This window comes from Alosa alosa, chromosome 20 (assembly GCF_017589495.1).
Source record: "Alosa alosa isolate M-15738 ecotype Scorff River chromosome 20, AALO_Geno_1.1, whole genome shotgun sequence".
In the NCBI taxonomy this organism is placed as follows: domain Eukaryota; kingdom Metazoa; phylum Chordata; class Actinopteri; order Clupeiformes; family Clupeidae; genus Alosa; species Alosa alosa.
In genome coordinates, this window is record NC_063208.1 from 18665449 (window position 1) to 18680868 (window position 15420).

At 39.7% G+C, this 15420-nt stretch overlaps 2 protein-coding genes across 5 annotated transcripts in view; both read left to right on the forward strand.

Moving 5' to 3' along the window:
* Positions 1–3249, forward strand: part of slc52a2 (solute carrier family 52 member 2) — a 40100-nt gene extending 36851 nt beyond the window's left edge. For both annotated transcript variants that reach the window (XM_048228990.1, XM_048228989.1), the window contains exons 4-5: positions 198–321; positions 535–3249. In XM_048228990.1, coding sequence (XP_048084947.1) covers positions 198–321; positions 535–744 — 334 coding nt within the window. In that variant the 3' untranslated portion in view covers positions 745–3249. The remainder of the gene's footprint in view (positions 1–197; positions 322–534) is intronic.
* An 827-nt stretch (positions 3250–4076) lies between these two features.
* LOC125284856 (riboflavin transporter 2-like) lies at positions 4077–7997 on the forward strand. 3 transcript variants are annotated; one of them, XM_048228997.1, is made up of 4 exons: positions 4077–4111; positions 5426–6553; positions 6875–6986; positions 7175–7997. In XM_048228997.1, the coding sequence occupies exons 2-4, from the start codon at positions 5457–5459 to the stop codon at positions 7382–7384; spliced, it is 1419 nt and encodes a 472-aa protein (XP_048084954.1). In that variant the 5' UTR covers positions 4077–4111; positions 5426–5456; the 3' UTR covers positions 7385–7997. The 3 variants fall into 3 exon arrangements, with proteins under 3 accessions (XP_048084954.1, XP_048084952.1, XP_048084953.1); XM_048228995.1 differs by having other exon boundaries at positions 6875–6997; positions 7175–7300; XM_048228996.1 differs by lacking the exon at positions 4077–4111 and adding an exon at positions 5250–5335 and having other exon boundaries at positions 6875–6997; positions 7175–7300.
* Positions 7998–15420: the final 7423 nt, after the last annotated feature.

A 15420-nucleotide genomic window follows, 5' to 3' on the forward strand; every position in this document is an offset into this window, starting at 1 on the left:
TTATTGTTGTATTCAGTCCATAGCATCATTTCAAGCAAAATATGCATCCCCTGCTTATCATTAAATTTTCCTTGAGGACAGTTAAGATCCCTGTATTATATACGCAAACATTGCATGTGCCATTTATTGATTGTCAGCTAACTCTTATCTGCAAACTCACTGACTGCCCCTTCTGTTTGTCTGTCCTGGTGCTGCAGGTCTAGTGTGGGACTGGGCATAATGGCCTGCGCTGGAGGTGTGTTTGCTGCCTACCTGATGGCTCTGGCTGCCCTCAGCCCCTGTCCACCCCTCCTGGGCAGTGCAAGTGGCATCTCCCTTGTTGTAAGTGAGACCCACAGAGGCTTGAAAGACCAAAATCTTAATATCTCTCCAAAAGATGGAGGGATTGGTTGTGGTGGTCACCTGTGTTACATTGTTTAAAGTGGTTTCAAGTGGGCGATGGGTTAGAAATGATCTTTTTGAAGTGGAAAAAATGGCACTTTGATCTTGGCAATAGAACGTCTACATCTCTGTGAACACTTCTCTTCCACACAGGTGATCTCGTGGATAATTTTCACTGGGCTGTTCTCCTACCTGAAGGTTGCGATCGGGACGCTGCTTCATGAGGCGGGCCACGCGGCACTGCTATGGTGTGGGGTGTTCATCCAGGCAGGCTCCCTGCTTGGGGCACTCTCCATATTCCCCTTGGTCAACATCTATGAGGTCTTCTCCAGTGGCAAGGAATGTGTGGACAACTGCAGCTGACAATCTCCCGATCTCCAGAAGTGTTGTGGGAGCATCCCAAACTGGTGTGTGATCCGAAGTGTAATGAACATGTAAACAAAGAAATCATAGGGCAGGAATGCCATTTCACGCGCTCTGTAAGCTAAACAAAGTGCCTTGATGCTGTAAGGTCACTGGTTGGTTTATGGCCTCCTGCCTGGGTATTTTCAGTGTCTCCTCCTTGCACTGACTTGCTGCTCCCACTTTTCATGCATATGAAGCATTTGTTAGACTCAAATGTTGTATCAGGGAACTGGAATATTTTAATGAGTCAGTCGTATGTTTTGTAAGTTACTCTCATTTATAGTGATGCTGTTGAAATATTATGTTAGTCATAATAGAACAGTTAATGCCTTTTTACTGTAACTTTCTCAATTGCCTCTAATGGCAAGATCACAAGTGTTATTTGCAGCCTTACAGAAACAGTGACAGTATTTTAATGGCTGAAAAACAATGCTTTGTTTGATTGGATGACAAGGCCAAGACAATGTAATTTTAATCACAGAAAGAACACAAACAAAGGAGTGGACCATCTAGTAGATTTCGTTAGACCATTGTATACTGTGACATGTCTGACAATGTTGTTGGCAGATTCTACAGAGAAAAAGGCTCCCTAGGTGATAAAGAATACAAACATTTATGGTAGACACCATCTTAGAAACAATTGAAGCTCCAGACTGTGGAAAACATCTCAGTGATGCTGTATGTACCATTATTATTTTCTGTAACCAGTAAGTCAGTATAATCATGGGAAGACATTATGTCTCATATCTTTGAGTTTTCGGTAACACTTTACTTGACAGTATCGACATAAGAGTGACATGACCCTAACCTTAACTTGTTATCCGAATGTCACTTAATAACAGAAGCGTTATGTCGTAAACGTTTATGACTTGTTTAAGACACGTTCATGACAGTGTCATGTCACTCTTATGTCGACGCTGTCAAGTAAAGTGTAACAGAGTTTTCTTTATTATTTTATCTCAAATGCACAAATTGTATTTGCATATACTGGTATCTGGGAAAGTTAATTTCATTGAGCTCTTAATCATTATTTGAGGGACGGAAGACTATTGAATTAGAATACTATTATAGCACAAACAGAGTTTGTATGAATAACTGATTTTTCAGCTCAGAATGATGTTGCCATTGTTGATATTTGATGTTTATTTTTTATTTTGATGAGGTAGTGTTTGTTATTGTTTCTTGGTTTGAAGATGACCTCTCATTTTATGTTAATCTATGAAAGTGCATATTTTTAGTTGTTGCCTAAAAGTGCCTTTTTTTTTTCAAAAACATCCTGGCCATGAATATACCAGGGAAGGACATTTGTTCAATGTCCAATTATGAACAACCTTTAGTTGATGTAGTGTAGTGCATCAGGGGCCATTCAGATAGTGATATTGCTGTTGTCGGGTAGAAACTTTGTATGTCCAAATCCATTAGTTTTTGCATTGTGAAAATATTGTCATCAACATTGTGTCATCAAAATAAAAAAAAAAGCAATATGGAGTTTTCGAGGTTACGAGGTTTCCACCCGACAGCAGCAATATGTTATATCATGGCTATGGGGTTATATTGCTTACTACTGAAATGTTAAGAGACTTGTTTTTTCTCACATCAAGTAACGGTGTATTAATATGGATCTGAAGGACTGTTCCAAGAAAACTGTTGTGAAGTGAAGCCAGTGAGATTAATTACCAATTGAATTCCTGAGTAGTGTAATTTGTATTCTGAAATTATATGAACAGTTAACAATATTAATTGTAGCTCAGGGAATTTCAAATCTAAGCATTTTATTGTGGACTTACTGTATATATTGTGCCAAAAGTAGTATTGTATCTAAAGGGACCTTTCAGTTGAAGTGGAGCGCATTTTGTTTTGTATGGTCATTCCATTTACATCAGATTACTTTGTCTTGTATATATACATTAGACAAACCACACAATGGAAAACAATTAAACAAACATGCTGACTTGCATCATTCATTACCGTCTTGTACGCACCAACATCATTTTAATCATTTTTTTCCTTTTATTGTAGTGCCTGAAAGGAAAGTAATACTGCAGAAAGTAATTGTGATGTTGATATTTTATCCAACGGATTTACCATAGTGTTTCAGTGTGCAATGATATAATTTCTACATACGTGATATGTGATGATTCAACAAATTAAAAAAAAAATTAAGAAAGAACATGTAACTTTGTTCATCTGAGAAATTAGATAATTTAATCTGAGCCAACTCTAATTAATTGTGTTTACTATGGCACTGAGACCATAAGCCATCATTACACCATGTATTCCTTTATCCAATCTATCATTTTTGTCTTTCGTGTTTTAAAGGATTATCTTTCTTTTTTTCATTATCTTTTTTTTTTCTTTAAATGGGATTCAAGCAGGCCTGGTCACATATGTGGTGTCACAAGAATGTATCCTTTTATGTACTGTAAGCCACTTTTGAAATAAATGAAGATAACTGTAACCTTGTATAGTTTTGTTTGTTTGATCTTCTGTTTCCTTGTCTCCTCTTGTCTTGGGCACCACTCTTAGCTTGTCTTGGGCACCACTCTTAGCTTGTGAGAGCCTTCACTCTTAAGGGCCGTAACAGATGTTGTATTCAAGGTCACATGCGAGACTTAGCCTTGTGATCTTGGACACTAAACGGTAGAACAATGTGTAGGAAACAAACCCTTAAACAGGAACTATGATCATATGGCTTAGTTCTTAACCTGAGGGGAAGAAACCGAGGCAAAGGTCAATCATCCAGGCTGCTCTCAATAGTTTTCTAACTGACCCTGTGGACTTTTTCAATGGAGATTTTGTTCCAAGAAAGCATTTCTGAAGCCAGACTGTTATTTACATTTTACAGAAACACTATTGCTTATAATATGATTTAAATGCTCTGCTTATAATAACTATTAAATGCTGATATAACAATGGCTGGAGTGTCACTTCAGCTCAGTTGATATTTACCCATAAGTTAAGTATTGTTATTTTGGGTATAGTCTTCTGCAGTGAGGGCGTGTAAAATGCCCAGACATCAACAACCACAAATGTTGAGGGAGGATTCGGTATCTTCTAATGATTCACCAGGTGTTATCCATGCCTCTGTCTTCACCCTCCCTGGTCACGTTTGACACACACACACACACACACACACACACAGGGAGTTGTAGACGGGCCACCCTTCTCTTAGATAACATGGGCTGTTTTCATGGGTGGCCGGGGGAAATACACCCACCTAACCCTGAAAATAAAAGCCCCTGTTGTCCCCCTCTAGACAAATCACTGCATAGCGCTTTAGAAGACTCATCTAGAAGGAGACTCTGGTCGTTTGTGCATCTCAAATGTGAGTGCAGCCAGTTTTTGCCTTTGTTTTGTTTTTTGTTTTTGTTTAATTAAATGGTATGCAATGTTTTGATTAACGATTAATTCATTGGACATCTGCATTCAATAGTCATAAGATATGTACATACCTGTGTTTATTGTGTCATTTTATTTAGTTCAAAAATGGTAATAAATTATCCCTGTGCATTTCTTTGCATGACGATTGTAATCAATATATTAAATACATTGTAATCAATACTGACTAAAGTTGCTTAAATATCCATATGTAACATGGTTGTGCAACAAGGTTAGATAATAGCTAATGGGGGTTGGCTTAAAGTGTGTTTGGGGTTTCCGTGCATTGTCCTGGGTGTTATTTTTGGGAATGTTTCAAAAGTTTGATGTTAGCACACCTGAATAAGTCTGTTTTGCATAACAACTAGGTTAGCCTTTCAAAATTAGAAAGTTCCTGACCTCTGTTTTTCTTTCAGACTTCCCAATGATGTTTTACTTTGCATAACTCATCCCTGATGACTATACTGCTTTTTCTTGATATTTCTTTTCCTCTATTGAGGGTATTGCATGTCATGCTTATACATCCTTAGTACATTCATGTGGATCCTTGTTTTAGTATCTTTAGTGTCTTTTACTGTTCATTTTAGTCATGTGGATATTATCATCCTGCTTATGTTTATGTTGTGTGAGGTGTCATAAGCTACTGGGACCTTGAATTTCCCCTTGGGGATCAATAAAATATCTATCTATCTATCTATCTATCTATCTATCTAAAACATATTGAAATCGAGCACAATTATGTTAAGCAAAGTTCATTGTGAACCGTGTTGTATGATGTGGATTGCAGTTCTTGGGGTGTGGTGCCTATAGAACACACTATAACATTTTATAGACACTGTTCCCTTAGCAACAGAAAAAAAACATAAAAAAAAAATATTAACTTAGCAAAGGAATAATTTACCAGGCTTTCCAACATCTGAGTGTCTGCAGCAACATTCAGTAATTTGCCCCCTGGGACCCTGAGCTAGCACATGTGAGTGTGTTTGATGTCCCTGTGAGGTTAATGACCGGGGCGTGGTATCTTTGATTTTATGTGGTTTAGGGACTGCTGAAAGTGTTATTGTTAGACAAGAGAGTCTAGTACCATGCAGTAGCATATAATTTACTCGCTACCTTTACCAAATGTTACTATGGTCTAGGGCACTGCTTTCAATACTGGTCATATTTTTACGTAAATAATATTAATATTTTGCCATATATCAGATCAAATATTTTCTGCTGCCATGATGGAATTCTAACATGTGACATATCTGATTTACAGACCTTGTTTGTGTTTGTGGACTTAGACCACCATGTCTGTTCTAACACATGTGCTGGCCTGCCTGTTTGGCCTGGGCTCCTGGGTGACCATCTGTGGACTGTGGGTAGAGTTGCCCCTCATTGTGCCCCAGATCCCCGAGGGCTGGTACCTGCCCTCCTACCTGTCGGCACTGATCCAGCTGGCCAACGTGGGCCCACTCTGTGTGACCTTGGCCCACCGCCTCTGCCCCGGCCGACTGAATGAGTCCGCCCTCATCTACGCCGTCGTGAGCCTGGGCACGGTGGCCACCTTTCTGCTGGCCTTCTTCTGGCGGGAGACGGTTGAAGTGGCCGGGGCGCAGCGCAGCGTGGCACTGTTCACGCTCACCTTCCTGGTGTCGGCGGTCGACTGCACCTCTTCGGTCACCTTCCTGCCCTTCATGAACCGCCTGCCGCCCACCTACCTCACCAGCTACTTCGTGGGCGAGGGCCTGAGTGGCCTTCTGCCCGCCCTGGTGGCACTGGCACAGGGAGTGGGAGTCATGCGCTGTGTGAATGCCACCACGACGGTGAGACATGCCAGCGTGCCAGCAGGGAACGCCAGCTGGGAGTTCGACACCCAAGCGGGGGTCACTCTCCACTCTATGAATGTTACTACACAATTAGACTCTTCCAGGTTTTTGAATGGCAGTGTGACAATCGATGCTGCGGGTGCGGGTCTGGTGCCACACTACCAGTTGGCGAACTTCTCGGCCCAGGTCTTCTTCTTTTTCCTCACAGCCATGATGCTGGTGTGCCTGGGCTCCTTCCTGCTCCTCAACTGCCTGCCCTGCGTGCCCTGCGAGCACCCAGCCTCTGTCAGGAAGGTAAACAGGAAGCCCAAAGGCAACAGAGCCGAGGAGAAGTACATGATCGCATCGGCCGGCTCCAAGCTCCGCAGCCGCTTTGGGACGGGTCGCTACAGCTGGCCAGAGGTCATCTACATCTTCTGCGTCTTGGCTTGGGCGAACGCCTTAACCAACTCTGTGCTTCCGTCGGTGCAGTCCTACTCCTGCCTGCCTTATGGCAATGTGGCCTATCACTGGTCTGCCACCATGGCTGCTGTGGCCAACCCTGTTGCTTGTTTCATTGCCATGGTCTTTCCAAGAAGGTCAGTTTTAACTAGCTTCAAAATCACACTCTCCCACTTGTTGGCTGCCATTTATGTATATTTTTGTTGTAAAATGTTATACTATTAAGCAACAATGTCCATCTCATAGATGTAGTTATCAAGCATTTTACCAAACTGCATATTTAGTTAATAATTAGTTTAATTGTCAACACTGTAGCCTCATTTGTTATAGTGATCTTCTGTTATAGTCCCACTAAACTGAACATCTGGCTACTTAAGTCTGTAGGAGCAAGTTGATTGATATTTATTTGGAATACCTCGCTGCATATTTTACAAAATGATTGTGTTTTTCTCAACTAGGTCTCTCTTCCTCATGGGCATACTCACAGCCACTGGGACAGCCATTGGTGCTTACATCATGGGCATGGCTGTGCTGAGTCCCTGTCCTCTCCTGGTTGGTAATATACTGGAAGTCTCATCATTGTAAGTATAGACTCAGAGTGTACTGTACATCCCTTGTGACATTTTTAGCTTGGTACATGCAGAGTAGATTTTTTGTGTAGACTATGCATTAACCTCTATTCATTACTACTCTCCGAGAGTGCTCATACATGGTCTCCTTTGATATCACTGAAAGAAATGTGCTTTCTGTTGCTGTAGGTGGGAGCCTGGGTCCTCTTTGTCCTCACCCTGTCCTATGTGAAGGTGATCATTGGACTGATCCTGCGTGATGAGGGTCACAGCGCCCTCGTGTGGTGTGGAGCAGTGGTGCAGTTTGGCTCCATGGTTGGGGCTCTTACCATGTTCCCACTGGTAAACGTATATAGTCTCTTCAAATCTGGTGACCCATGTAATACCTGGTGTCTGTAAATTAACTATAGTCAAATCACTGTATGATCAGTGATCTTTTTACATCACAGTCTCATCACCTCTGTCTAGTCTTGCAGCTAGTATATCTATGGCATATGGCAGATTACATTTACCTCTGATTTATCGTCCTGCCTATTTGAATGTACCCTCTATGATACATTTTAGCATCATGAAAAAATCCAGTAACAACTCAAGGTCTATTTAGGATTATAATGAGTGTACATTTTCATTGGGGACCAAAATTATGAGGGAGTAGTTTTGAGTAAACCAGAATATACTGTACATTTATGTACATTACATGTCGCTATGTCAAAGAAAATTGCTTTTTTAAGCCACTAGGGTCAAAATATTATATAAATTACATTTTTATGCTACAATGGAGTGGATCCCTGTAGATAAATGCATTCTTTCTTGTAAAGGACATTTGTACCAACAAGGCAGAAATATATACAGTATCCAAATAATCATCATTAACATCCATGCAACAGCTGTTATCCAAAATGTCAGGTACACAGGCAAACATTTTATTCATTTTGCGACAAAGGTGTTATAGACAGGAAAGCAGTAGGCTATCTGATGGTCAGAGGGAAGGGACCAAATGTTCTTGTCCTTCACCTGGGTAAAAATTAGGATTAAACATTGCAAGTGTATTTAGAATATGTAGGCTAAACAAGTGTATTTGGAATATGTAAATATTATGTTATTGTTTTTTCATGTTAGTAGCCTATGGTTATATAGACTTAGCCTACCTTATATATTATTACTGTAAATGCACATGTACCACATTTTGTCAAGGCTACTATATAGTGTGCTTTAACTTTAATAACATTTCTATTAACAGCTAATATAAAAACGTATGCGGCTCAAAATACTCAAACAAAGTTAGAAGCATGAATGGTTCCCATTGGTAGGAAGAAACCTGAGGCTGATGGCATGCTTAGTGTTATTTGTAAAGATAAAGTCCAAAGATATAGTCCAAAGCTTCTGAATTCAGGTGTATGTGATGACCAATCAAAACATTTAATTCTAGGCTTAACTTTCTTCTTTTCTGAGATCCCTAAAATGGTTTGCTCATGCGTTATGACGCACGTGCTCTCCGAAGACATTGCATGATTTCATCTTTAGAGTAAAGGATAATGAGTGGATTACAAATGCTGGCTAAAGTCAATAATACTAAAGGCACCGGTATCAAATAGCAAGGTCCGATGGTCGGTGAAGTTACTATTTTAAGCATGATTGCCGAGGGAAGGTAATAAATGGTAACAACAACCATAATGCGACGCACTGTCCAGAAAGCTTTCTGTTTTACCGGGTGCATCTCATCTTTGCCTGGACCGGATCTTCTCAGTGTTCGGAGAATTTTGACATTGCTGAACGTCATACTGCTTACCCAGACAAGCAGGTAAAGACTGATTACATCCTGAAGAAGGGCAACGTTGATTGACAGAAAAGTAGCGGCGGTGAGTAAAAGGGTACTGGCCCACGCTATAGCACAACATGCTTCCCTAACACGGTATGTTTTCAGCAAAAAGTAACGTGTTGGCCACACCACGGCGACATAACGCTCGATGCACATAGAACCCAATATCTGGGGACAACCTACAGAGTAAAACACAATTGTTGCCGTCCTCGTCATCATCAAATAGCTCGGGAAAACACACACAATAACAATGTCAACAAGGTGGAGGAAACATTGGACTATGTCAATGATTGCAAGGTGGAGGCTGAAAGTGTGGACTGAGCCTGAGATCCACAGGAGTCAAGCGTTTAACGGCAGTCCAGCCATACATATAACCATGTCAAAGAGGCTTGAAAAGAGAACAACAGGGGCAGCTGGATCCAAAAAACAGTAATTTGAGGCATTTGTGGTCGAATTCATCAAGGATGGATCCAACATTTTGCAGATCTGTGAAATGCAACTGGGCATTAATTACCACTGGCAATTAATTAATTTATCAACAATTCAAAATCAATTTTTGTACTGATTTGGCAGTTTGGTTGTTGTATTCAGGCTAAATGCAATTTAATGGGTAGATGCTCTAAGACAGGTTGAATCAGCAATTAAGTGATTTGGTTTACACTCACCAAACAGATGAAGTAATGTGCTGACACGAAGGCAGTTGTCTGGTGTAAGCCTATGGTAAAACCATAGGCCTAGCTTAGCTTATGTCTTCACTCAGTTTGTACAGCCGATAGAAGCTGGGAGGGCCATCACTAACGTAAAAATAACAACACTCCCTCACAGTAGACCCTCATTTGATTGAGGATGTCAAAAATCATAGCCTACATTGTCTGAGTGTTATTATACGTCATGTATGTTTCATACAACTGATTTGCATAGTTTCCTATTTAGAACACCTGCAGTAAAGTCACCTTAAGGGAAGGCACATGTGTAATATGGTAGGATATGGAGGCTAGATACATCTATATTCATTTTTTCTGGCCAATCTTCACTGGTTGCCAGTGAGTTATAGGATTGATTTTAAAATCCTCATAACCTGCGTTATATGGTTTGGCACCTGACTATTTAACCCCTTACTGTCCGGCTCGGCCACTCAGATCCTCCAGCCTGGGACTTTTTTGTTCCAGAAAGTAAACTGTCAACTAGGGGTGACCGATCGTTTGCAGCTAGAGCACCCAAGCTTTGGAACAGCCTCCCTTATAACATCAAATCTGCACCATCAGTGGCTGTTTTCAAATCTAGTCTGACCCACTTATATACAATTGCCTTCCTTAATTAGTGAATGATTCCACTACTGGTTAGATGTCTCTGCTAATTTATTATCATTATTATAATTTCTGTTTGTTTATTTTGTCTTGGGTACTGTACTGTATATTTTTCCTTTTGTTTCTTATATTGAGTTAAGTTTGTGTTTGGTAGATTGTCCTTTTATGTATTACTATGTTATCATTATTACTATTATTATTATTATTACTATTATTATTATCATTAATGTTATCATTACTATTGTTTTTTTTTGTTTTGTTTTGTTTGTTTGTTTGTCTGTAAAGCACTTTGTGCTCTGTGCTTAAAAAGTGCTATACAAATAAATGTTATTATATTGTCTGAGAGATTCAGTGTGAACAATTGTGACAAATTTTATTATAGATTCATTTTCATGGTTTCCCCTGACAGATCACACAACACTGTAGAGAGGCTTTCAAAAGGCCATTCGCAAAACCAGGCAAATGCAACACATTTGTAGACAGGCTATTATGACCGCTGCTAGCGAAGCTATCGAAGCGGTCATATAATGATTGTCAAAGTTTTTTTTTTTTTCCGTCATCTACTTCCTGAATTTTTGGGACACCGAAACACCAGTGCACATGAAATTTGGTGGGTATGTAGCCCCACTAGACTTTTACGGAAACATTTTGTTTTAGTCCCGGGGCCCTCCCCGTGCTAGGCCCCGAACCGCAAAAAGCAGTTTTTCCTAAATAACTACCTGAACTGTGGCACTGAGGATGAAGAATCTATTATGGTATGTTGGTCTCAAGGGCCCACATCAACCTCACCCATAATCACTCATTTGTGATTTGCACCCCCCCGGTAAAAAATGAAAATGCAATATCATTCTGCTTTATTAAGCTATCTTCAGTTAAGATGTTCAGAACTGCACCAAATTTTATGTGTATGATTGACCTGGCATTCTCTGGGGGTATGCCAAGTTTCGTATGGGGGGTCTAAAAATGTAGGTTATGTGTACATTTAGTTGTACACTCATTGGCCTGTAGATGGCGGCTAGACACATTACACATGCACACACACATAGGTGCGCGCATACTATCGGTATTAGAATGGCCGATACATAATTACAAATTCAGTAGGATTAAAAGAAAGCCAAATATTCAACATCATCATCATGGCTGCATTTCCAGTATTGGCGATAAGTAGTCGTTTGTCCACTAGATGGCGCATCGTTGCAGTGAGACGTAATTTTGTTGGAAGTTAAAAGTGGGTTGGAAAAACAATGGACGCTTCCTACAAGGACTGTAGTTTACCGCGAAGAACGTCTAATAAGGATAGGGGCGATGTTCACTTGAAATGTAATTCCCATTTCTTCTTGAAGCGAAATAAATCTGAGAATGTTTATCGAAATGCTTGGTTTTTACTGCAGGTACGTTAATCTTATAATATCAATAAGGACCTAGGTACAATAATGTTACTGTTAGCTTTGGTTGAGTGATGGAGGCCAATTTGATTGCATTTGTAGAAAACTATAAATGCGGTTATACCAAACAAATTGATAGCAGCACTGTAATTGTATCTTTTCGACTGTCATTTGTTGCCGTGCTACAAAAATCATTCTGTGCAATGGAAAATTTACCAACGTTACACCGGTCTGATACAGTTTTGCCTACATCATTGAGACTGAGGCGCCTGTTTATTTGTTTGAAGTCGTGCAGGGTGTGAGAGGGGAATCGATGTGCTTTGATTCCAGCTTGGTAATTGTAGTCTGTGAGATTAAAAAGCACGTGTGTGTGAATTATCCCAACAATGACACATTCATTTCATTATGGCTGCTTTAGCAACACACCATAAGCTACTGTGTAGTGGGTCCCATTAAGTGGCTACTTCATTCGTGCTTTCCTTGACTCATGGAGCTGCGTGAATTTTATTACAACTTTTCGCACGATATGGCAGTTTAAGTCCGCTTGATACTGTAAAGGCGTTAAGCCATTGGTTTCAAAGGAGATTTTATTTGTGTCGCCAGCATAGCCTATTGACAATTTATGTTGTAAATAGGCCTACCTTATAGGCCTACCTGTAGCTTAGGGAAGCTACCAGCTTTCTATTAGGATCTAGTTTGTTAGTTACAGTTTTGTCATAACTCCCTGATGCATTTTTGCATTTAGAATAGCCAGAGCGTGGATATCTCAATCGGAAAATTAAACAATATCGGGCGCCTATGGACTAGGCTGGGTGAACCCAGCCTGGGGGTCGTTTCTAGAAAGCATCGTTTGCTAACTTGCGTTGCAACCTTGGTAGTTCGCTCCATCGTTCTTGGATTTGGTGCTTCTAGAAAGGGTAGTTCGAACTCTCAATCGCAAACAAGGAGGCAAAGTTCGGTCGTTTGAACTACTGCCCCTAGGCAGTCGCACTTGTGTCGTTCCTTGGTAGTTCCTGTTGGTGTCCGGAGCGCCTAACCAAAAATCACAACCGCCTAACCAAAATTTGCGAAGTGGATGTTTATCTCGTGACTCAATGATTGATCTATCCTGTAGCTTAATTTTGATTAAGACACTGCTCCCCTACTTGGCTCACTCTTGCTATTTATGTTAATTAAAGTATTGCCTTGCTTTTAGTATTATAATCTTCACAGTCCCTAACAACAGCAGTGTTAAATGGTGTAGAGGCTAAAGCAGATGACTTATTATCCCACCCATACAGAAAAATCAAGGGAAAAATATATTCACATATATGCAGCTACATCCAGCTTATATTTAAATAGATGGCTACAATATATTTAATACATATATAGTACAAGAATGTATATATGCAAGTATATGTGGGACCCAGCAATGTAACATATATGTGGATATCTTACATGAACATATATGGTGAATATATTCAATTAACTTATTTGCACACAGGCAGTGATGGGTGGGGTTTACTTCAAAATACTAGATTGATCTTTTTCCAAGTTTACACTGAATAAGGAGAGGTAAATAGGCCTATTATTTAGACAGAAGTAGCTATTGCACTGGTAAATAGATCACATAAATTCCCATTGAGAGACTGTATAGCCTACTGATAAGCTAGCTAGCAGGCAAACTGAAATGTACTTAAACTAAACTACTGAACTAAAGCAAAACAACCATGCACAATTAATCCATTAGCCTACATCATTAGACTACAACTGAGTCCACAACTGAGACATTGAGAGAAATTAATGGACAGAAATTAATATTAAATTGATTTCATTGTTTTAATGTCCTGTCCAACAAAAACATAGTGAAGTTTTACAATGTGAAGTCAAGGGCAAACAGCCTTTTCAAAGCTGTAAATGATCTTTGCCACTTTTAAGTATATAAGTGTAAATCTTATGTAAACATGGAACTGTAACAGTAGCCTACATTTGCTTTACATTGTGCTGTAGATTACATTGCAGGAGTAGAAAGACGACATAGACTAAATAACCATTATGTATCCTGATAACAAACACACATGTATGTATTAGAATAGATGTAAAACAGACCGATTTTAAAATTGAGAATAATGATATATATATATATATATATAAAATAAATAAAAACAACAACACTGAATATTTGTGAAAATCTGGCTTTATTTGGTGATCATCGGGACAAATGACTTAAGTCACATTATCATTGAACACAGTGAGCATTAAATCAGGAGAGAAATTAATAGGTAAATGGAAAGGTATCTTTTTATGTCCATAAAGTAAATGAAAACCCCTGTGTATAGGCTGGGTAAAAAAATCAAACAGACTGCAAACAGCAAAACAAAATATTCACTTTAGTATTATATGTCAAAATATAGTGTGCCTTATTTCTATGTGTATGTAAAATACTTTAGACTACAATTTCTACTCATTTAGCTCATTCACACTTCAAAATCAGATAATCTTTTTAACATAAAATTCAGTTTGTCCTCAGCTACTTCCATTTTTGTCACACTTGTTTGCAACACTGAAGCTTATGACAGCTTGTTATTTGGAGGAGAGACCTTTCACGAGAAATAAAAGCTATTAATGGAGCAAGGGCTGTTATTCATTTGATGGGCCACAACTGAAGATTACATCACATAGATTAAACACAGACATAAATCAACCGCTTGTCTAAACCACATGATTGACAGGCTCAAGCACTGAACGTGGTCATGCAGTCCTCTTGTGCACATGTAGAGACTGCTGCAGAATGGTCAAGGACTGAACAGACGAGGAAACAAATCACCTTCTCCTTGAAAACATATGTAGCTCAGTCTAAGAAAGAAATGATCAGACTACAAATAAGAGCTATACATAAAGCATGTGTTAGTCATGTCTGAGACATTACTTCCAGTCATAAGCCTTCTGTTTTTTTTGCACTACCAGTGCAAGTTACAAGAGGACGTTCAGTGACAACCACCACAACTGGTTCCCTCTCTCATGCTGTGCAATGCACCACTGCATGGCCTGTGCCCTCCTGTATAGTTCAAGCTGCAGTGTTCCCTTTTACAACCTTTCATATGAAATAAATGCTATTGGAGCTTGGAGCAAGTACTACTTATTTGATGGACCACAACTAAACCTAAAGCAAAATTACATACACAGACTAACACATAAATAGTCACACCATAAACACCAGTCCCAACAATTACAGTAAATAAGGAGTGATTGACAGGTCTAAGCACTGAACATTGTCATGCAGTCCTGTTGTACACTTGTGGAGATTGTTGAGGGAATGTTGCAGGAATATGGTCAAGGACTGAAAGAAAGTGAAAGCATGCGTTAATACTAATTATAGCTTATTAAGGATGCTGCATGTAAGGTAGACATGGAGACCCGAGACTCTTTCACTTACCGTGAGTGATGTTCCTGTGGGTGTTTTCTTGAGGCAACTGCAAAGCTTCCCTTTGCTGTGGAGAGTAAGGAACGAGTAAAGGACACCAGCCATCAGGATTAAACTGAGACAATATGAAATCATGATACATTGAGTGGCCTTAGTGATGTCCTGAACTAAAACTTTTGCTAGAAATGACGCAGGAACGTAACAACTCAGAAGGATGACTGAGATTCGGCGGACTGTTTGAAAAGCTTTCATCTTGATGGGGTGCATCTCATCTCTACCCGGACCTGACTTCTTCAGTGTATAAAGAATTTTAATGTTACATGTGACTAGTGCAGAAACTGAACCCAAATATAGCAATCATTGTGTTTAAGATGGTGTTTGTAATAGAGTTGAGGTTGAATTACTTGGAGCAAATCACCGTAAGGAAAAGCAAAAGACTCACTGCCCAGCTTACTGCACTGCAAACCTCCCTGAACCGATACGTTTTCAGCATTGGGTAATGCGTTGGCCACACCACAGCA

Coding starts and splice junctions, on each gene's coding strand:
- LOC125284856 (XM_048228997.1), top strand. CDS start 5,457: ATGTCTGTTCTAACACATGTGCTGGCCTGCCTGTTTGGCCTGGGCTCC. Junction 6,554..6,874: donor GCCATGGTCTTTCCAAGAAG/GTCAGTTTTAAC, acceptor TTTCTCAACTAG/GTCTCTCTTCCTCATGGGCA. Junction 6,987..7,174: donor TGGTTGGTAATATACTGGAA/GTCTCATCATTG, acceptor CTGTTGCTGTAG/GTGGGAGCCTGGGTCCTCTT.